Genomic DNA, 24,534 nt, shown 5'->3' on the forward strand with positions numbered 1-24,534 from the left:
GAATACTGAAAGAGTGCATCACAGAAAAAAAGTAAAGGATTTCTATCTCAAAAGAATTTCTGGAACCATGGAAGGGTTGAGTGACTTCCTTACATTCATATATTTAATATCTTTTAGATTCAGGACCTCTACTCTGGACTTCTAGACTCTAAAGCCAATCACTTATGCTCTATACCACACTGTCCCTTTTCATTATTTAGTGACAATATTCCCCTTTTGTAGTTTTCTTTTCAAATATTACATTGCTGCCTTACTGAAAAATAAAATAAGACTTGATAAAGGAGTCCATGCAATCAAATATTCATATCATTTATCAAATCTTATGAAACAATAGAAAATCAATATTTTATACTGGGTTACATAAATGTTTAAATACAAAATCGGTATTTTAGATCTGGATCCTCCCAGAAGATGCTGCATCTTTGGCCATTCTTTCTGGTATTTCTAGCTTCTTTCATGCTTCATCTTCTTCACTCATCCCAGGTGGCGATCTAGACACCACTTGCTCCCCATTGCCACTTTTAGATCCTACCTCTCACTAATAACTTAGAGACCTTTGAAGCTTGCTCTTTCTAGATATATTAGTCAATCCAGAATAGATTATACCAGAAAGTACATGCACGAATGAACCCTTTGGCTAGGCACTCAAACCAAGAGAGTTAAGGATCTCTGGTAAGGAGATTCATTCTAGTAGTCTCTACAGAGGCAAACCAGTAAATCAGGGATATTGTAAGATTCAGCTTTCCTTACATGTCTGCTGTAACATGTCTTACTCTCCAAAAGCTTGGGAACTAACTCCATCAGTCCTTTCTACAGGTAGTTAGCATAGTAACACTAAGAATTCTCTCCATCAATCCTAAATCATGCCTTCCTCTTCAAATCTTTGTTGTCATTTTTCAATCACATCTGACTCTTTGGGACTCCACTTGGGGTTTTCTTGGCAATGATACTGAAGTAGTTTACCATTTCCTTCTCCAGCTCATTTTATAGATGAGGAAACTGAGGTAAACAGGGTTAAGTGACTTGCCCAAGGTCACACAGCTAGTAAGTATTTGGGGCTGGATTTGAACTTAGGTCTTTCCAACTCCAGGCTTATGCTCATTCTACTGTATCACCCTCTCTCTACATCTAGCAGCACATAAAACAACTCAGACTTGGATAGAAGCCTGGCTATGATTAGGAAAGAGTCAGTCTTAATTTCAGGTAGAAGTATGAGGTCATTAAAAGCCCATCACAGTTTCTAAAATGTCACCCAGTTTACTGTTCTCCTCTTTAATTCTGGGCATAGTGCATTGCCTCACCAAAGTGTCCATCCTACACTGATTACTGTCTGTTGACTATAAAAAGAGATTTTGACTCAGTAGAGCAAAGTGCCCTTGTCATGAGCATGTCAAAATTACATGCTTCCTTGAAAGGTTCAACAACAGTAATAATTTAGTTTGATGATGATCCTCTGATTACTAATATCAAAGGAGGCATAAAACAGGGAGCCATACACCCAATTGACCAAAAGTCTTTGTCACTGTTATCAAGGAAGTCAGGATCAGAGAATCAAAAAGGGATTCTTTATAGATGTCAAAGTCCCCCAGATTCTCCTTAGTAGATGACTATTATACTAATTGCATCAAGTCCTAGAAAAAGAGTTTCCAGAATGAGATCCATGGTACAGACTATGATATATAGTTAAGTGGACAGCTGGTCCCTCAGTACATATTTCTTGGACAGACATGGTGCATATGTATATCTCCCCTTTATCCCTGTTAAAATGTATGTTGTCAGATTTGGTCAATTGGCACAGTATTTTAAAATCACAAAAAAAAGATATTTCCTATCCATCTAATGACATCTGAGAAGGCTTCCCTGATACCATTATATTAATGGTGCAAATGAGGCAGAGGGAAAAGCAAAAAACCTGGCCACCCTGTCTAACTTCTGTTTTTAGGTCCTTTCTTTACTTCTTCCTCCTGAGTTTCCTTCTCTGTCCTTCTTCCTCTGTCCCTTTACTTCCTTATAAGAATATTGGAGAAGATGTAAGTTTTCATTCCTCAGTGGCATAGAAGTTTTAAAAATGAGCGTTTTTTCAAAATGGTGGCTTCCAAAAGATTCTGAAGGAATTGTAATTGTCTGCCTTCCTTCCCTCTGATGAGTTTAGGGTAGTTGCTAAACAGATGGCCTCCTAACTGGGTTTTGTGTCCCTTGAGAACTTTCTCTTGTAATCTCCAGGGGGAATGAAAAATTTTCATTGAACAGACAAATTTAAGACAAATTTACTGAATTCTTTTATAAATCTGTGCTGTTTCTCTTCCAAAGAATGTGTCTCTGTGATCATAGTCTTTTGCCTATACTTTTCCCACCAGTATTCTGTCCTATACAGTGACCCTTTCAATAAATATATATTCATTAACTTAGAAAGAAAAAAAATCTACTTTATGATACCACATGAAGACTATAGGATGTGAAAATAATATAAAAGAAGATATCAAGAAATAAGATGGCACAGTGGAACAAGACATTGTCTGGAGACAGAAGATCTGGGATCAAATCTTAGCTTTACTAATATCAGCCTGACTTTAGATGAGTCACTTAAACTCCTCGTTCCTTATTTGTCTTTTCTTTAAAATAAGTAGGTTGGACTAGATTATCTTTACTCTTCCTTCTGATTCTAAATGTATGATCCTATATATCCAAATGATCCCCTACAAAAACTCTTTACTGCATCTATGATGAAATATTAATTTCCCCTGAAATTGCCCATGCTTATTTACCTGTAAAATGAGTTGAAGAAGGAAATGGCAAACCATTCCAGTATCTTTGCTAAGAAAACTCTAAAAATGGGGCCATGAAGAGTCAAAAGGGACTGAAATGCCTAACCAACACCAACAAATTTACCTTGCAAATCTTTGCTCAGAACCCATTCTTGTAGGCTATAAAACTCTCTTCCTTGTTGATATAAATTTCACTCTTCCTATAAAGTTTAGCTTAGGTCTCATCATCCCAGTGAAATTGGTACCAGACTAGAATAATACCTTTCTCTGAACATCACTTTGTAGAACTCTCAGAGGATGCCCTGATTCCCAGAAAAGGTCAAAAGATCTTTGAGAACAAAGACTATGATTTATCCTGAGAGCCCGGAACAGTGAATGGCCTAAACTGGAAGTTCAATAAATGTTCTATTGATTGATTACTCTTCATTGATTTCAAAAGCACAATTCTGCTATGTATTCGTCAAGGCACTCCATGATTTTAGAGCCCTAGAGCCTGTATCTGGAGGCCTTTAGAGAATGAGAATGAGGACCAGTAATTGTTGAGAGGCAGCTGGCTATAATGGAAAGAATTCTAGATGGGAAATTGGGTGTCCTTCCCAAGTTTCAGTCCTAGATCTGATACTAATTAGAGTATATGACCTTGAATAAGCTGTGTCATAGTGTAGTAAATAAAATTCTCTGGAGATCCTATCTTAATTTTATAATTATTATTTCTTAAATAGCAAAAAGAGAGCCAGAGAAAAAGAGAAGCACAAGCTGTTTAGCTGCCTTTCTGGGAGAGCAAGAGCTGGGGGCTACCTGGTGAGCCAGTACTTCTAGCTCCCTTGCTCTGTGAGCCAGACCCTGTGGACTCCTGAGCCTGTGGTTCCCTGAAAAAGCCTGACTTCTGGTCTCCCCCACCCCCATCAATTTATGCTCTTCATGATGTCCCTGTCAAGGGTCTCTTTGATTGGAGGACTTAGAACTCAATCAGGACAAGAGGAGGGTCTTTTGGACTCTTGGACATGTTTTTTTCCAACCTGGTGGTGAGTGCCAGCTGATGTCATTATCTAAGAGAGTTCTTGTTAAGAGATAAAACAAGGATCTGGCCTCCACCCTGCCAGCTTTTACATCTAGACAAAAGAAAGGAGGACTCAACATAGCCTCTGGCTGAGAGTTTGATCTTGAGCCCTAAAGTCAAAGTATTTTTCAGGGGATTAAAAAAGCATTTCACAGAAAATATCTCAATTCAGTATTAATTTTCTACACTATCTAGGCCTTTGCTTCTTCATCTATAAATAGGGCAATTGGGTGGCATAGTAGACAGAGTGTTGGGTCAGGAATCAGGAAGACTCATCTTCCTGAATTCATTTGGACTTGGACAATTCCTAGTTGTGTGATCTTGGGCAAGTCACTAAACCCTCTTTGTGTTAGTTTCTTCTGTAAAATGAGCTGGAGAAGAAATGGCAAACCACTCCAATATCTTTGCCAAGAAAACCTCAAATGGGGTCATTAAAAGTCAAACACGATTGAAATAACTGAACAACGAAAGTGTGGTTGGTCAGAAAACTCTCCAGATCTAAAATTTTCTTTATGATCCTGGGTCAGTACTAGGAAAATAAGAAAGTTCTAGGACATAGAGTACACCCAATAAGTACAAGCCAGCTAATAGGTTATTTCTAAAGGGGCTCTTCTGTATGATGTTCCTATTAATTAAAAAATGAATTTTGGGGAAATCAAAGAGAATTTACTTTCATCCATATAATTATCCTTGCCTACAACAGTGAGATAAAATGTATCAAAATTATTTTCTATCATATAAGAACAGACCAATCTTCATTTAAAATAAGAAGACCTGGTTCAGATCCCCACTTGGCCATTTACTTAATATCTATGTGACTGTGGGCCAGTTTTTTTTCCCCATATCTGGGCTTTAATTTCTTTACTTGTAAAAGGAGGAGGTTGAACTAGATAATATTTTTAAAATTCCCTTCTTAGTTTAAACAATAGGAAAGGAACATAAAGGGGGTAGAGGGAGGAAGTAGGAAAAGGCTGAGCTTGCTTGCTTGTTTTTTTAAAACATATTTAAATATATCCCACAAATATTTCTTTTAGTGCCAAATTGAAGGTAATAACAATTTTAAACTTGACAAATTTCCCACTGAACTTCTGTTATAGTGTGACATAGTTTGATGAGTATTTCAATTATATCAGTCAGGAAATCAGCGTCTCCTCCTGGCTCTGCTATTAACTGTTTTTGGACAAATTGGGGCTCCAGAATGGCCATCTATAAAATTAAGGAGGTTGGATTCTGTTTTCTAACATTCTATCTACTTCTAGGACTCAATGATTCTGTGATATTAACTAGAGAGTATATTATTTCCTATTATAGGCCCATATTTATATGAATCAGAAAAAAAGGCTGGCACAATGATTAGAAATTGAGAATGCCACAAAAATACATTGGATCTCAGCAGCACTTCAAAAGTCTGAAAACAACTTGGCTTTTCAAAGTTGATGAAAAGAAGGATTCTGTTTCCTAACATTTCAAAAAGAATTAATACAAGAAACACATAAAGAAGAGGGACCCACCCACTGCTCATACAAGGACAAATAAAAAATAAAGTGGTCATTTTCAGTGCTGGCATTTTTTTTTAAACATCATGAGTGGAGTCTATGAGACTGGAAATAAAGGAAAGAGGCCTGCAGCTGGAAACAGAGAGAACACCCAAAGAGTGCCTACTTTATACAGAGAACTATACTAGGCACTGTTAGGGAATTCAAAAGAAAAAAGAATACACAGTCCTTGCCCTTGATAAAACCTACAAGAAATTTTGAGCTGAAATTAATTTCCCAAATTGGAACCAAATGAAGTTTTCCAGTCTTTGGTTTGATGTTGATTTGCCCCATATTATTGCCTGGATGACCAATAGAATGGTATCCTTGGATGCTGGTCATGGACTACAACTGGTAACTGAGTTTCTATAGAATCTGAGTTTAGAGGCTGTTTTGAGTATATTGTATCTCTAGCCAGCAATCTTGCTAAAAACAGATGAACTAAGGAGGTCAAGTTTTCAAGTTCAGTCCCAGTTTTTACTTGTGTTATGCCCTCCAATCCTTTCCTGCAGCTACTTTGGGCGAAGAGTCAATGAAGACATCAAAGAGGCAGTAAGGGTCATGCCTCAGATCCAGGAGGTTCTTAAGTCTGCCTCTAGGACACTCTCCAGTACAATTCAGAGGAAGATTGGAGTGAGAAAGATAGTAACACTTTAGGAGTGGCCAGCAGGCAGGATTCCTTACAGACTGGAATAATATCATCAGAGCAGGAGCAGATGGCTCTATGACAAGAGGCCCATTTTATGTTCCTAAACTGCTTAGGAAGGACAATTTACTCTCTCTGTAGAACTTGGCTTTCCTGCTCAGTCTAGTCATTTACTGAATTTCCTCTCTATCCCATCCCATCATTTCCAGTTCCTTGATCTATTTATCTTCAATCCTGCTTTTGCCTAATCTTTCATATGATGATTTTCTTGGTAGGATTCCATACTAGCTTGAGTTTTGCCTCTGACAGTCCTGTATTGTCTAATGGTTCTGATTCAATTTGGTGTTGGATAAGGTTTCTGAATCACCCAACACCTCTTAAATTTCAATCTTTAGTTGTCCTAATATCTCTCTCTTCCCTCCTCCCCCTTCAGTGACAGAAGAAAACTACAATAGACCACCTTGGAAGGACTTATTCCTTAGCTAAGAGGAATAATTGAAAGAGTCCTTAATTCTGAGTCAAAATATGAGGATTTGCATCCTGGCCCAGATACTACTTCTGTGAATTTGAGGAAGTCTCTTATCTTTTCTGAGCCTGATAAATAAGAATAATAATAATGATAATATCTATAGTTTAGATAGCTTTTTTAAGATTTTGGAACCATTCTATATATTTGACTTAATTTGAACTTCAAAACAACCTTGTGAAATAGGTACTACAAGTGACATAATGCTCATTTTATAGATGAGAAAATTTAGTTTTAGTAAAAAGTTTATTGACTTCCTCATGAGCAGAATCAGAGGCTTGATTCAAATCCAAGTCTTATTAACTCCAAGTTCAATCCTTTCCTTCTTACTAATATCTCATATTTTTCATTGGGTTCATAAAATTTGGAGCAAGAAAGGACCTTTGAACAAGATCAGCTTGAGTATCAAGTCCTCTCTCCTCCATCTACAAAATACATTGATTTTTGCTGCTTTCCCTTTCATAATGGAATCACTAAGTGATTTTCTTTCCCTCTGTCTTCTACATTGTTTTTAAGATATCTGTATTTTTATGGTTTTTACAGATGAAGAAACTGAGATAGCTATGAGAACAAATAAGATTAAGCCTTCTTATAAGTTGTAAAGATTATATAAAATGGAACCATTATCACCAAACTGGAACATGCCCCATTGTCTTGGAGCTACATAAAAAGACACAGGTTCAAATCCCCCTCCAGATGCTTATTATTTATGACCATGGATGAGTCCCTGAGTCTCAGGCATCTTTTAAAAGTTATTTTTAACATAATTGCATTTCCCAATTATGTTGGGAAAATTATAATCCACCCCCACATTCTCCACCTTGAGTCTGCTTTCTCAGATTAAATTCTAGATAGGTTACTATCTAGGTCAGAGGGCTAAATCACCATCCTGTGATATTCCGTGATATATTGATGTTACTACTCCCTGAGTCCTTAACTCTATGCAGCTGACTTGGCAAATTCTTTTCTGTGTTCATTAGGAAAATGGAGAAAGAAGGTAAATGGATCAGGGAATCTATAACTGTTATTTGGAAAACAACTCAAGGTTAAAAAATTATAGGTTTACAGATGGAGGAGAACTTGGAAGTCACCTAGTCCAATCCCTTTGTTTTACAGATGAAGTAACAGAGGCCCAAGGAGACAGAGGGTTAGTAAAAGTCTAAGGAAGGATTTGAACCCAGACTGTCCTGATCCTGAGTCCAGCACTTTATCTCTCACTCTTCCAGTGTAAAGAATATTTTCTTCAAAAATGAAAGACAATATTATTATTATTTTGAGAAAACTCATATACAGAGAAGTTAAACAGTTGTTCCTTCAATGATCTCCTATTGCCTATGTTCAGGTATCCCTTCCACATCACGGGGATCAGGGGTGTGGCAAACCCCTTGATCTAGAAAAGCCAGGTAAAATTTTTGGTCTTCCCTTTCTTTGTACCAGAAAAGTTCAAAATTTCTGTTTTCTTTTATGCAGTGTATACAATACCTTATTGTAAAATTTGGGTTAAGTATTTGGTTAGGGGTTATAGGTAGTCAGTGCTAAGATGTCTCTACATTTCTAGCCTTTGTGTGTCATCAGCTGGCTTTTGTATTCTTTTCACAAACTTTAAATTTTTATTTATTTTAACTTAAGAAAAGAAATTTTGTGTATTTTGATATTAAATGTTAAATATGTTGCTATTATGTATTACACAATGTAGTTCTAAGTTCCTAAACCTTTTCTGTGTCATTTGCTGGCCTTTGCCTGTCATCCTGGCTTGCACAAAACTCCCCCCAAATTCCTATTTAATTTCTTATGCTGACTGGCAATATATCAAAATTACAACGGGGAAAATTGTGATGTGGAAAGGATTCCTGCATGAGTCACAACCCAATAGCAACTATTCAGTGTTCATCTGTGTCAAATCTCATTTTTATTTAAAAACGTGAAGTTTCTTTTTCTAGATTGTATTAACTGTGATACTTAGCTTGAGTCTCTGCAATTAGTCCCTATCTCTGTCCATCCTTCGCTAAATATTTATACCATCTGGCAGTATTTGAATGCTCTTAGTTCTTCAGATCATGCCCTATCATGACAATGGGCTGTCTTTCCTGTACACCAATGAGATTACAGACATGCTACCAGTCAATTGGAAATGTCAAGGAGATTGGGTTTTACTGGTGACTCAGCAATAACGAGTCCAATTTTACTTTTAAGATTTGGCTAACTTTTTTTTGCTGAGTTCAATGTCTGGTACAAGGGGGAGCACAGGGTCTGAGCAGCAGTGGGTGACAGGTCTCTATGGTGGAGGCTGGAGGGTGGGGGTCAGGGAGCAGTAGCTGGAGGAGGCTGCTATCCTTGGAAGGGAGGAGGCTTTGCAGGGAGGCAACTGAACAAAGGTATCTGCCTAGGCCATCCTCAGAGGCTAGCTAGAATTCAAAAAATGCCAGGGAGGCTGGAATGTGGGGAGGGAAGAGTCAAGTGAAAGTGCCCGAAGGGCCCCTTGGTCAACAGAGCTGCCCAGTCTAATATGAATTAATCAGAGAACAGAAATGGGAACTGGGCAGAGACACACAGATGTGGTTAGGTGCTTGCCAGTCAACTGTCTAGCGGTTCTCTTTTCTGCAGGCGTTACACCTCTCCGGATGTTTCTCTTAAAAGTGCGCAGCAGAGACACTGACAGACTCAATGAAAACTTAACGATTCTTTGAAATGAAAAACAAATGGATTGGACCAGTTAGTCCAGAAAATCTCAATGTTTAGGGCAGCCTCGCCTTTCTTGTGACAGACTGTCTCTTCTCTGGCTTTGTCCCTCTTCTTGGCTGGCACTTCCCACTCTTTCCTTTAACTGGAATCTTCCATATTGGAAACTGCCACGCTCTGTAGTAAAGTGAGACCTCCCTGGCCAGTCCCTGGAGTCTCTCTACTTGTCATCAGAAATATTAAAAATAAAATAAAACCCAACATAAAAACCTCAGTCTGCTAAGAAAGTAGATGTCTTCCTTATAAAATCTCTGACCATTGTCCACATTACTAATCAGCTCTAGTACAGAGGATGGAACCCAAGTGTCTTGAAGCCAGGTAGAAAGGATCAATTTACAAATAGCATTTCTAGGAGCCCAAGAATGAGCGAGTGAGGGAAAGAGAGTTTGTCTTGACCCTTTGTAGGGGGAGTTTCCAGGGGGAACCACAAAATACTTTTGTTCTACTTGAGATCTAGCAGCTATAGAAAGGGAATTAATTGTTCCAATGATGTCGGCTTTATGTGATGTTTGCCTTACTGTCAGAGGCCCTCATCAACCAGGTGTTTTTTATAAATGCAAGCTGATAACCGCATCTCTAACATTCCTGGTGCTCAGTTCCTCAGGGATCTCTGCAAGTCTCCCTCTCCCCAATGCAATAGAGTACCTCCCTCCAACAGAAGCTTCCTGCCCTCCTTGGTGCCCCCTCCCCAAAAAAGAAAAGAAAAACTAACATGCCAGTTAGGTTCTGGCTTTCTCTTAGTACAATTCCTCACTTCTGTTCTATTACTGCAAAAAGGGGCTTTTGTGGGCTGCCTGATGGCACATTTTTTTTTTAGTTGAAGAATAGAATTTGAATTTCAAACATCAATATGCAAACTTCTAGAAGACACTCTTTTAGGCATTGTGGACTAACTACGCCTGTATTGTTAATTGCTTACAGTAAGTGAATCAAGTCTCAGCAAACCAAATTAATAACAGCTGTGAATAGTAAAACTAAAAATGTAATAATAAGCATCGGGTTATAAATAGCTTTGGTCGGCCAGTTTTGTCTTTCAACATTGACTTCATTTATGTGGGGCATGATTTAGGTTCTAGGCAATTTACTTTTATTCTCATTTCAGTTTGCTTTTTGTAAGCAGGGATATTGTTGTTAATCAGTGTTGCAATGCCAGTGTTGCTGTGGGAATACTGGTGTATTGGGATAGTTTGGGGGAAAGGCTTGTGTTGGAACTGCATGTGATTCGAGCATACTGTGCATACTAATTTAAAGCAAACATAAGAAACAGAAAATCACACGTTAGACTTCCTTGATGTTTCTTATCTCTCAGGGTACAGATTTGATTACAAACAACTATTATCTGGGCTATTCAAAGGGTGAAACAGAATGGTTTGGTAATGTGCCCAAGACTTCTCAGTAAGTCGGCAGGGGGTCAGAGGACTCTTGTTTTTTAGAACTGGCCAATAATTACCCATTACTTGATCCCTTACATTTTAGATAACAAATTGGAATGCATTTTTGTTCATAATCACTGGTTGAAACTCTGGATGGGTCAGTCCTCTTGGGCAAAGAATGCTCTAGTTCTTTGGGTGCTTGTTTGGATTCAAAGGGAGCACCACCCATGTAACTGAAGACATTTCCTTTTTTTTCTTAATAGTAGATGAATTCTGTAGCCATACCAAGAGTGGAAACCATACTATCCCATAAAGATTTCTCCAGGACACAGCTACTTTCGTATAACCATAAAGGACTGGTCCCATGGTCAGTGCTACGGCAAGTATGTACCATCCCTGTCCCAATATTTTCTTGTCCTTTTCAGAGAATTATCCTTCCAGAAAATTAAGACATAGGGTTGCCATAAAGAGTGATCTGGAGGCAAAAAGATATACAAAACAAATGACAACACACACAATACATCTCCGTTCCTTATAATTCTTGTAAAATGCTCCATGTCGCCCTTGCTACTTCTCCTCCAATCCAAATGAGTGCTAGACTTTATATATCTTTACTCAGTGTTCATACCCAGAAATGCCATGGCAAGATGGCAGGAAACATGGAGGGGGTGGGAATAAATACAGAGGTTACATTCAGTTAAGAAGCTCATTCTGCTATTAGTTACAGAGGACTCAATCATTCCTGTAAAACCATTTTGTCATGTCACATTCTACCTGATGAGATGGAATGAATGGAAAAAGTGCAGTTTTTACATTTATTTAGCCACATCATCATATCCTACCTAATTACGAAGCGAAACCAAACTTTAATGGCTGTCTAGTATCCACAGGCAAGACCACTTTATTAAGCTGGAATTGGGAGCCTAATCCGATAATCCTCCCATGGACCACTTTTCCACTAACTTCCATTCAAATGTCAACTGGCACCAAGGCGACAGGCCAGAACCCTGTGTAAACAGAACGTAGAAATCATGCTTTGTTGCATTATTCCAAGGCTCTTTTGTCTCTGACTTGTAAGGTACGATATGGCGAAGGCTCTTGGCAGATGTCTAAGAGCTTTTACAACTGATGCTGAGATCAGTTGAAACAAAGGCACTTGTGTTGAGCTCCAGATTCAGATGCAGGCCAGGCTATTCACAGGGAAAACCACAAGTGTTTGCTCTCGGATATGAGATGAGAGTTGTTTCAAAAACTGATTTTCCAATGCTTACACAAGTCACTGGTTTACCTTATGAAGCATTCACTATCCTGATAGAGAAGAAGCAAACTAAAAAGACAATAATATCATGCTGATGGAAATAGACACCATTATGGAGAAATAGCTCTTGGAAAAGACATTTTCCTTTTCCCAGAATATAGGTAATCTATCCAATCAACATCTGTGATAGAGTAGCAACCTGCCTCCCAAAACAATGCAAAATGAAGAATGTGAGCATGGCTCAAATGGCTGAACAATTTGGACTAAATAGATGGTCCTGGATCTCTCTTCTCTGACTCTGGGCGTAGGCTTTTCCTGTGGCACAGACATAGCCTCTGGGAGATTACCATTCAGGAGAAGAAAATACTTATTATTGATAGCAAATAATGACAATTTTTGGATGAAGTAAACTATTTGGGATTATTACGATTCAAAAAGTATTTTGAAAAATATTTTTAAAGAATAGCTTTGTTATAATAATAGTAGTACAGTGCTTTAGTATTAAAGGAAATTAAATGTTAAATCTTTTGATTTGGGGATATTTTGCCCAGGAAAGACTTAGGAAGGACATCATAATTGTCTAAGTATTGAAAGGGCTATCACCTGGATTAGACTTGTTTTCTTTGGCCCCATTGGATAAGTAGGAGTTGCAAAATGCAAATTTAGGCAAAGGGGAAAAACTCTATTTTTCTAATGGTTAGTGTTATCAAAAGTGGAATGAGATGCCCTAAGAGATAGAGGACTTAGTTAAGGCTAAAGGAATCCTAGATGGGAATGTTTTGGAGGGGATTCTTGGTGAAGGATGGGATGTTCTAGCACCCAAATGAGTTCCCTTATGACTCAGAAATTCAGTGATCTTTAGAAATGTAAGATTAAAAATTAATATACAATATTCCAAGTATTATTTTTATAAGATTTATTAATAATCACTTGAAGTAGAGGGAAGTGATAGCCTGAGCAAAGAGTAGTTTTTCCCAGACCACGTTTGGGGGAGAAGAGAGAGAAAGGGGTGGAATTACAGAAATTTTTACCTTCAGAACGTAAGGATATAATGTGAGGACCAAAGGAAAGGGATTCTGGGAGATGAAGTCCAGGAGTACAAGATTCTAATTATACACAACTATCATGTAAGGAGGGGCACTTCAGGTATGACAAATCTCCATTTTACAGATGAAAAACCTGAAGCTGAGAGGGCTTAAGTGACTCATCTATAGTTGTATAAACCAATAAGGTAGAATTGGAAGTCAGTTTTCCTTAATCTCAAAGCTCAAAACTCTATCAGTACTTCATATGTAGTCCCTCGTTTTATTTATATCTAGTGACATTAATAATAGGCACTTTTAGAAATCATTTAAGATGGTTCTACCATAGTTTGGTTAAAAGAGGAGGATTCTAACAATTCAGTCCAAACCACCAGCTAACAAATGTTTATCACTTGAAAATATTTAAAGTGCTTTGTGTATCTCATTTAATCCTCACAACAACTCTTTGAGGTAAATACTATTGTTATCCCCATTTTACTCATGATAGGACTGAGAAGGGATGGGGAAGGGAATAAGCATTTATATAGCACCTACAATATGCCAGGCACTATGCTAAGCGCTTTAGAAATATGATCTCATTTGATCGTCACAACAAATCTGCAAGGAAGATACTATCATTATTCCCATTTTACAATTGAGGAAACTGAGGCAAAGAGATCAAATGGTTTGCAGGGTCATACAGTTAGTAAGAGTCTAAAGTTGAATTTGAACTCAGGTCTGCTTGACTCTAGGGCCAGTACTCTATTCATTATGCTATTTAGCTCTCCAAGGTTAAGTGACTTACTCAGGGTCACATAGCTAGTAAGTGGCTGAAGCTGTATTTCCTCAACTCAGAGTCTACTACTCTATCTATTATATGATGCTGCCTCTAAATTTAATGAAAATGTATTATGTATGTACCTTAAAAAAATGACATTGTGGTAGACACTCGGGGAAACAAATTTCTAAACTGACATGTAAAAGTTCCTCAAAGAATTTATAGCTTAATGGGGATGATGGGCTATAAACATGAAACCTTGGTAAAATGAATTAGGAAATGATTAAATACATTGGAGAAGTCTGAGATGCTCAAAAATTCAAGGAGGAAAACTTTACTTCCTTGCAGGAAGCAAAACAAATCCAGAGAGGCATCAAGGAGAAAATGGCACCTGAACTTGGCCTGGAAGAAGATAGAGGAAAGAGACTATAAAAAAGAGAAAAAATAGAACAGTAAAGATGAGAAACAGATGCTTTGCAACATGAGACTCGATTATGTGGCTGCTCTAACTCAAAGGGAAAGAGAATTTGTTAAGATGCTTTTCAATATTTGTTCAATTTCTTGTTCTTCACTGTTCCATTATTGGGTTAACTGCCTTAACAGGCTAAGTTAGAAACATCATGAAGGAATCCCTATTGGAGGGGTCTCAAGCTCAACTTACCAGAACAAGAACTTTGGTTATGGCTTCCTAGTGGGAACCTCCACCTTGAGAGCTTGGTCCAGTCCCCCTAGCCGAATAATGCCCTTTGTTCACATGGGCAGCCAATGTCAGACCAAAGATCCCAGCAAGGAGGAGAGTGATATTTTTATTTCAGCCTAAAAATTCTGAGGAAGATAGATTGGTGATCCCAGAGGGCTATCCCATCAATATATGTGTGAAATGGTCTTGTGATAACTTGGCCTTTTAGAATTTGGAGGTGAGAAACTTAGCAGGGGTCTCCCCTTTCTACCCATTCTTCCTAAAAATTATCATCACGAGAAAGCAAAAAAAAAGAAATATCATCATGAGAATCCACTGGTTCTGTTTTGTGAGTAAATCTTACCCATTTTGGTCCACCACAATGCAAACAAATTACTTTTTAAATTTTAGGTAGAGTAAGAGTTTATGAAAGTTTTCAAATGTTCCCATTTAGCCCTAAGACAGGCAAAAACCAGTGACCAATTTATTTTATTTATAATTTATAATGTTCCTTCAATTGTGTTAAAAACCAAGAACAAATGATATGAATTTTTGTTTGCATCAAGGATTTTTTTAAAGAGTAGTTACTGTTCCAAATATGGAGGACCTAAAATATAGCACTGTTTACATGCCCCAAAGGGGTAAATGTTAAAAATCAAAACTTTTCAGGCCTTTGATGCTGATGCTTAATGGATAAAAAATTAAGACATACAAAGCAGAATTTTAAAAATATAAAGTGAAAATTTAAAGTGAAATATCTATTGAGAGGCAACCTGGTAGAATGGGAAAAGCAATGTATTTGGAGCCAGATAACTTGGGTTCAGGGCAGCTGGGTGGCACAGCAGATAGAGCACTGGGCCTGGAGTCAGAAGATCTGAGTTAAAATCTGGATTCAGATCCTTGTTAACTATGGATCTTGGGCAAATCTCTTACCTTGTTTCCTCACTTGTAAAATGAACTGGAGAAGGAAATAACAAATCGCTTCAGCATCTTTGCCAAGGAAAATTCCAATGGGATCACAAAGAGTCAAATATTATAGAACAACAACAGCAAATCTGAGTTCAAGAGGCCACTTGTGTGACTTTGGGGGAGTTAACCTTTCTGGACCTCAATTTTCTCATTTGTAAAATAATAGGGTTGTACTACATGAAATCTCTTCTGGCTCTGAATAGATGACTACATGGCTCTGTGCTTTTCCCAAGGGCTATTCGTGAGCATAGATAGGTATGGAAAGCAGTGCTGTTAACATGTACAAAAAACAGTGCTTTGTCTTTTTAGATATCATGTGCTAAGAGAAAGAACTGTGGGAGTAGAAACACAGAAGAAAAACAATTCCTTGATCAAATGGTTCAATGGGGATATGATTGGGGATGTAGACTATATGATCACCCTAGTGCAAACATATGGAAATAGGTTTTGATCAAGGACATGTAAAAAACCCAGTGGAATTGTACATCGGCTATGGGAGGGGGTAGGGAGAGGAAAGATCATGACTCTTATATCCAAGGAAAAATATTCTAAATTGACTAATTAAATAAAATAAAAAAATAAAATGACCTCTGACTCACAGAAGGGTTAAGTGATTTTTCCAAAGTAAATAATAAAGGGGCAGAGTCTGGATTTGAACTCAGATCCTCTGACTTCATAAAATTCAACACACTTTCCATTGTAACATCTTGTTGTTGCCTTGGGGTACTATATTTTTTATTAGTTTTATCAACAGTATCATTATTGCCATTGGGAGTGGCATTCTCTTATAAATCTACCATGATATCATTGCTATTTCTACCTTCTTTTATTCTTGCTCAAATGTTCTGTACTGTGCTATTATCTGAGGATGGTGGGTCTCTTGTGGGTCATGGACTCCTCTGGCAATCTGGTGAAATCTATGGTCCCCTCCTCAGAATAATATTAGAAAGTACATAAAATAAAATACATAGAATTACAAAAGGAATCAAAGGCAAATGAAATTAAAGATGTAATTTTGTCCCCATCCAAGTTCACTTACCCTTGAAATGTATCTATGATCTAGTCATGGACCCTAGGTTAAGAACCTCTGCCCTGGGATATATGAATTATATACTTTGTCACCTATAGAGTTGTTCTTCTGTTTCATGTGAATATAAAAGATATCATTCCATTTTCTATCCTAACAAAATCTTGGTAATACTTTATGGTCATATTTACTTTTAACATTTCAAGATCAGCTTTCTTCCTTGTTATTGTCTCTTGTGAAATACTAGTCACTTTCTCCACTTCTCTTCTTCTTTCATTGTCAAACATATTATCTCCTCTATAATAAATAATCTTACATTTTTCTGTAGGTTTTTACTTCCTTTCCTTCAAATTTCAATTTAAAACTAGCTTCATTAGTTCAACAAATCTGCCAAACATTCTTTCTGTTCTTTGTTAGGAACTGAGAATTCTTTTCCAGGAACCCATCTTTCTGGCATCATAAAGCATGATCCAGAAAAACCAAAGGTGCTTCTTTGACACCATCACTGGAGCCACATCTTCACATCTATTGGATGTTTTCTCTTTCTGACTATAAACTGGAAGGAGAAATAAGTCCTTTTATTGACTAATCAAGATATCAGAGTTCTGAAGGGCTCATTTCTTTTTTTCTTCTATGATATTCATCTCCACAAAATTGGCCAAAGTAGATAATGATTATCGACTTGTCTTGGCAGAGCTTCAGAAATAATCTCCATGGGCTGAACTTTGTAGCTCCTCTAATGTGCCAATAATAGAGTGTTTCCATTTTCTTCTTTTGGAAATCTATTAACCTTTTAGAGCTGGGAAGGATTTTAGAGACCATCTCTTGTAACCCTCTCCTTTGATAGATATGGGAGTGCAGGTGCACAAAGACTGAGGGATTTGCTCAAGGTCATACAACTAGTTGGTAACAAAGGCAGGACTTGGATCTCCTGACTTTCAGATGGGTGATTTTTACATTTTATCAAACTGAAGATTTTAAATATTTTGGTTAGAAATTGAAGGAAGTATGATTTGAATATATGTTTCTTAGACACATTTATCCATGAATTAAAAAATCAATATAATTATTAAAATGCTTGTTGATTCTCTTTTTTCTTCATCCAAGTTTTTGCCTTTTGCTTCCCTCTCTTCCTCTCTTCCATTCTATTCTCAGTATTATTCTGATTTACAACCACAAAAGTCATCCTTATTTTGTTTCTCTCTATAGAGCCTCAATTCTAGGAAAAAATCTTATTGATTCCACCTCCACAACATCTGTCTCCTCACTGTTCATACTATAACCATTTTGGTTCTTGCCCTTGTTGACTTCTGGCCTGCCAATGTTAACAGATTCCTAACTGGTCTCCTGACATTGTCTCTTTCCACTTTGTTCTCTATACAACTGTCAAAAGGATATTCCTAAGGCCCAAGTCTGATCCTTTCACTCCCCTATGCAAGGAGCTTTAGTAGCTTCCTATTTTCTGTAGGATGAAGTACCAATTCCTCTGATGTTTGAAGGTTTTCACCATCTGCCTTGAACTCATAATGCCAATTTTTCTTGGCAAAGATTACTGGGATGGTTTTATACTTCCTTCTCCAGCTCATTTTATAGATAATAAACTGAGACAAACAGGGTAAAGTGACTTGTCTAAGGTCACACAGCTAGTAGGTGTCTGAGGCCAGATTTAAACTCAGATTTTCCTGACTCCAGGCCCAATGCTCTATCCACTGTACCACTTGGCTGCCCTTATTGCATATTACTATCCTTTGTTCACTCTACAATCTAGCAGAACTGGTCTTGTTCCCCATATATATGACCTTCTATCTTTTTGATCTGCCTTTATATCAGAAAAGTACCCAATAATTTCAGTGCCTTCCTTCCTCATCTCCACCTCTTAGGATCTCTATTTTCTTTCAAGGTTCTCTCCAAATGCCTCTCCTTTAAGAGGTGTAACCAGATCACTTTCATCATCAATTCCATATTTTTTCCTCTAATGGAATATAAGGTCATTGAGGGCAGGGACCATTTTATTCTTTTTATGTGTAGAGGCTTATCACAATTCCAGGCCTTCAATCAATGGTTATAAAGTTAAATTAATCTCTTGCTTTCTCTCTACACACAATAATTAAAACAATTCATTATATTATTACATTAAATTAAAATTTAATTATCAATTCATTCCTACTCCAACTATTCTTTCTCTGGAGGTGGATAGCAATCTTTGTCAGAACTATCCTGGATCATTGTATTGTTCTGAGTAGCAAATTAGAATAATAAAATAATAAATAATATAATGATAATAAATATAAATTAAATTAAAAATCAACATTTTGTGTAGTCTGTGTCTCCCTACATAGTAGAGTCAGGAGAAAGTACCTTGTTTCAAATCCTACTTTTGACACCTTGTAACCTATATGACCTTGGAAAAGTCACTAAAACCTTTCTACACCATGATTTCCTCAATTGTAAAGCATGTGCTTTAGAATCGATGGCCTTTTGGAGTTCCTTTCCAGCTCTACTCAGATATTTTATGATTCTACAGTGTCATGATGATCGTTGATCATGATGATTAAATTAAAATATAAGTTCTTGGAGGACAGAGAGCATGTCAGCTTTGGAAATCACTTCATATGACACTTGTACAAAGTAGGAGCTTATAGTGATTGCAGTGATGTCAGCCACAGGACCAGGAAATGGTCAGTCTTTTTAAGGGGGACCATTTGAAAACTTGTATTGGAAATGTTTATAGCCCTGTCCTGCTAGACTGCACTTAAACTGTGTACAATGTAAAATTTCACCTCTCCCTCATTGTGTTTGGTCTGTGCTATTTGCTTCAATCTCCCTGATCTGTAACAGATTAAGAGTCACAGGAACTGCTCAATAAATAAATAAATGTACCCCCAGGTAATTATTCCATGGTTTGGTTACTTGTCTGTTGGACATTTTAGGAAAGGAAATCTCAATTCTTATAATAAGAATATTTTTATTTCTGTTTGGTTTCTTGAATAGGTGAATATGGACCCCTAAACTAAGCTGTTATTGGATCATTTGGGCAGAGGACAAGGTTTATTTGGCAACAGTGGGCAAACCAGTTGCTAATTCTGAAAACAGTCCCTTTTGGTATGTATCTTAGACCTCAGGCTCTTGTTAATAATATTAGAGCACATCATTAATGAAATTTCTTCTTATACTTCTTAATTTGAGACTTCTTAGAACTTTTAAAAAAGAAAACAGTATGCTGGAAAATGAATTGCTTTTTCACATAAGTATGTGAAAAACATCAGACTCTTACATCATATTTTCATCTTGGCCTCTCAAGATCTCCTAGTTACATGCCATCCTCATCTTATCCTTGGGGAATTCTTCCAAAGTTCAAGTGACTTTCCTAAGGTCATTTACTCCATAAATCAGTAGTAAATGAGAGGGACAAGAAGAGATTACATTACTGACTCCTAATCTTTGCTCTAAATATACTTTATTTTTCTGTCAACTGACAGTAGCATTTCATAAGGATAATAATAACTCATTAATTTAACAGGTTAAGGATATTTCCTCCCAATGACCTTGTGAAAGAAATGTATTTTTGTTCCCATTTTATGGATGATAAAATTGAGAATAAGGGAATTAAGTGACTTGTATATGGACATTTAGCTTATAAAGCATCTGATAAAGCCCAGGCAGAAATTATTTATACCTCAGAAGAAAACTTCAGACTGGTAATCAATTCCTCCTATTTCTGGCAGGAAAGATTTCTTGGGTTATTCCCCTATCTCTTCTTTACTCCTCTACTCTGTAATTCATTACTTTGCATTGCTATCTCTTGGGAGTTAGGGGGAAAAAACATCGAAAAAAACAGTACACACCTCAATAGCTTAATTTAATTCCAGAATTGTTGTTCAGTCATGCCCAATTCTTTATGACCCCATTTTGGGTTTCTTGGCAAAGAGACTGGAGTGGCTTGCCATTTCCTTCTCTAGCTCATTTTCCAGATGAGGAAACTGAAACTGAGATAAACAGAGCACAATGACTTGTCCAGGGGCACACAATGTTTGAGGCCAGATTTGAACTCTTAAGAAGCATCAGTCAGATTCTAACTCAGATTGTGTCCCTCCATGTCTAGGGCTCCCTTGACTACAGGTAGAATGTAAGTTTCTTGGAGATAGAAATGGTTATTTTTAGCATTAGTATATCTAATCTCTAACAAGGTGCCCAATCTCAGAAAAAGAGATTGAACAAACCATCAAGGAACTTCCTAAGAAAAATCTCCCAGGGCCAGATGGATTCCCAGGTACATTCTATCAAACATTTAAAGAACAACTAATCCCAATACAATATAAATTATTTGACAAAATAAGCAAAGTTTTACCAAATTCCTTTTATAACAAGGTGCCTGACACAAAGAGGATGCTTAATAAGGGTTTGATGAACTGAACTGAATTCCTTTCCCCAGATTTTGCTTGCTGTTACTTGGACCTAAGGGGGCCCAGCCAGGAATTATTTACACCTCAAAAGAAAACTTCAGACTAGCAATTCCTCCTGTTTTTGGCAGGAAAGATTTCTTAGGTCACTCCCACCTCTCTTCCCTACTCTTCTAGTTATCTCTTTGGAGTTAGGAAAAATAAACACTCAATAAATCAATACATACCTTAATCATTTAATTTTATTCCAGAATTGTGAATTCCTATGAGAATCTCTCTCTCTTAATTGATCCTAGCTTATCATTAGAACATTCCAAACACATGTATCTCTTCAGGCTTTTTAAATAAAGCAGTCAGTTGAGTAAGCCTAAGAGGGTGTTATTGATAAGTAGCCATGGAAGAAAGTTGTTGATCACCCAGTAAACCATCCAGGAGATTCCCGAGTTAGATAATGACAGGCAGGAGAGTACAAGTTAAGGCATCTCGTGTTAAGAGGAAGAGAATAAGGCTATGGAAATCTTGAACAGGGGCAAAGTGAAACAATAGACTTAACTGACTCCTCAGATCTTTGTCAAATACACAGTCCCTTTCCCTGTACGGGACTGGAAAAAAGAACACCAAAAAGGTGCCCCCTCAACAGAAGAGCTTGACATCAGTCACATTTGTAGCTGTTATTTGATAGGAAAAAAAAAAGATCCTCATTAAAGAAACCAAATAGCCCAACCCGAAGGGCCTGGTGTTTGTCCAGCGGGTATTGTGGCTGTAAGGCAGAATGTGGGCGGGTGAGGTACTCTAGGTAGTGATCCAGAGAGAGAGCCCGAGATATGCCCCCCTGAGCCACCCGAAGGCATGACTAAGAACAAGTCAGCACAAACAAGCAAGAAAAATGTGGTCAAGTAAAACACCAAGTGAGGAGCATTGAGTTGGAAGGGAACATGTTGCGAAATAGTAACATCTACATAAGATTCCATCAAGGGATTTGATTTGTCATTACACCTAACCCGAGGCGGTTGAGGAACTGGGAGAGGAGAGTGTGCCAGCTGTGCCAGGGGAGGGAGGGGATGCGGAAGGAAGGAAGGACACTTACCTTCTAGGGTGCTCTCCTGCCACTCCTGGGGCCACCCTGGAGATAGAAAAGTCAACAATCAATCATACTAGCACAGTCATTGAATTTTCTCAGTGGGAAGAGCCCTGAGCCTAGTGTCAAAGAACTTGAATTCAAGCCCTTTCTTGGACACTAAAAAATTTTGTGACTGTTTAAATCATATAACCTCCCTGTGCCTTAGTTTATTCCTTTGTAACATGTAGAGTAAGATTCATACTACAGATTTCACAGATTTGTCATGAGGAAATCACTAGGTAAACCTCCAATTGCTTATATAAATGTCAATTGTTGCTGCTGTTATTAAAAGAATAAAAACTGTCCTGGGTGTCCTGGGTACCCTCTTCAAAGAATTACATTGGACAGAGATGACACGATCTTTGACTTCTGGGAGCTCAAAAAAATGTTGATTTTTAGCCTTTATTCATTCATTCATTCATTGACTCATTTATTCAGTATTTGATTATGCACTGTGCTCAGGGGACTAGGGTAAGTATCCTTAGGGAAACAAGAGTAAATGTGACACATTTCTCTTATAGAGTCTATAAGTTAATAAGAGTATAAGACAAATATGGAAATAAATATGGAACAAGAAAATAGATGAGGGATAATGAAAAAAAAATAGGATGGTTATATCTGATGTAGGGAAAGGAAATACATATGTATAAGGATGCTTTTTTAATTGAATCCTGAAGAATTCATTGCAATTCCTGAAGCCTCCCTTTTCTCAACCTTAAAATGGGGATAATATCTGTGCTACCTCCCTCAAAGAGTTTTTTTAATTCAAATGAGATAATTTAGGTAAAATACTACATGAATGTCAAGTATTAATGTCACTGGGGAGAAGCCTGCCCTCAGGGGGCATTGCCATTTACTGCTGAAAGCAGCATTTTTGCACAGGGATGCATGATCAAATTGCTGCATGGTCTGTCACTGTGGGATTATATCCCTCTAGTTTAAAGCAAGCTCCCTGGGTGCTGCTTTTCTTGAATGGTGCTTCTATGTCTCTGGGAAACATAATAAAATGTAATTATAAGGAATTGGGCCATGAAGGATAGGCAAGGTTTTGTTAAAGGGAAATTAGGGTGAGAGCATTTCAAGGAGAAGAAGCAGCCTGAATAAAAGAATAGAGAAATGTAGGGCATATTGGGGAAACGGCAAGTAGTTCATTATGGATAGAGGTTTTTCCATTATCAGAATACCAGGAAAGATTCACTTTCTGGTTTGGAGCACAAATATGAGACTACTCTGCTTCCACAGTATCCAAACATTTTTCTTCTAATTCCAAAAAAGATTGCAGAGCAATGACAGACTAAATTTGGTGGGAGTGGTGAGGGAAGAGAGATGGGAATTGATCTAAGAAGACTCTCCTGCCAGAAAAAGGGGCAACTGCCAAGCTGAAGATTCTTCTGAGAGTCAAACAAATGCTAATAGAGCCTCACCAGGTCCAAGTTACAGTAACGGGTTCAGCTCAGAGTCTACCTTCCTTGTAAGCTAGAGTGGAAGGAAGACATCGAGGAAATTTGAATTCTACTCCCTTCTGCAAAGGGAAGGTAGAAGAGATGAATTCCAGGAATTAATCCCAAAGAGGATCACAGGCTTTGGGGAGGACTAATTTTGGATCAGACCAAGAATGAATTCAATCAAAGAAAAGGGGACCTAAAGATCATTGTCATGAAACCTCAGTGAGCTATTAGAAATGTTTATATCCTTATGACTTTTCTCTCTGCTTTAGGGGCATCCAAGTGGCACAGTAGACAGTACCAGGCCTGAAGTCAGGAAAACTCAAATTTGTGAGTTCAAATCTGACCCCAAACACTAGCTGTATGATCCTGGGCAAGTTATTCAATCCTGTTTACCTCAATTTCCTCATTTATAAAATAGCTGGAGAAGGAATAACAAATCACTTCAAGTATCTTTGCCAAGAAAACCCCAAATGGGGACACAAAGAGCTGGACACAACTAAACAACAACTAGCTCTCATTATTTTCTTTTGGCTTTTCATCTGGGCCTGTGACTTTAGTGACATAGGAAATTCACTTGTGTGCAGGCTCAACAAGATCTCCAACTCTTTGCCTAGGACATTAAGAATTTAAGTGATCACAACTGTTAAGTATCAGAGGCAGGATTTGAATTTGGGTCTTCTGACTCTAAGACCAGCCCTCTCTCCCCTAAGAAAGGGTGTCATTTATCATTCTTGTTATTAGTAGTAACATATCATTGATAAATATATCATTTATTAAGAACAAGAATGATCATTTTGGAACCTTGCTTGTTTTCCTTGTGCTGATTAGTTATAACACTTGCTAAGAGAACCATAAGAAAGGCCAGACACTGGTTTGTAACATGGTATAGTGGAGGAGCCCTGGGTCAGAGCCCTACAGTTTTCTGACTGGATGACCCAAGAAAGGACAGACTTCTCCTTCCTGGGCAGTCAGTTTCCTTATATGAAAAAAATAAATGAGGGGATTGGACTAACAGGGATTCTGATCCTGGTTTTGTTTCATGGACTCCTTTGTCAGTCTAATGAAGCCAATGAACCTGTTCTCACAATAATATTTTTAATTGCATAAAATAAATAGGAATATGAAGGAAGGCTATGATGGTAAAATATAGTTATCTATTCATATATAGATAGAGAGATGCAGATTCAGA

The 24,534-nt window shown here is 37.6% G+C and overlaps 1 protein-coding gene across 5 annotated transcripts in view; it reads right to left on the reverse strand.

The window, feature by feature from the left end:
• STARD13 (StAR related lipid transfer domain containing 13) overlaps positions 1 to 24,534 on the reverse strand; it is a 799,642-nt gene that overhangs the window by 343,814 nt on the left and 431,294 nt on the right. For all 5 annotated transcript variants that reach the window (XM_007495305.3, XM_056825164.1, XM_056825162.1 and 2 more), the window contains one exon: positions 21,865 to 21,900. In XM_007495305.3, the coding sequence (XP_007495367.1) occupies positions 21,865 to 21,900 (36 nt within the window). The remainder of the gene's footprint in view (positions 1 to 21,864; positions 21,901 to 24,534) is intronic.

Source organism: Monodelphis domestica, chromosome 4 (assembly GCF_027887165.1).
Source record: "Monodelphis domestica isolate mMonDom1 chromosome 4, mMonDom1.pri, whole genome shotgun sequence".
Classification (NCBI taxonomy): Eukaryota; Metazoa; Chordata; class Mammalia; order Didelphimorphia; family Didelphidae; genus Monodelphis; species Monodelphis domestica.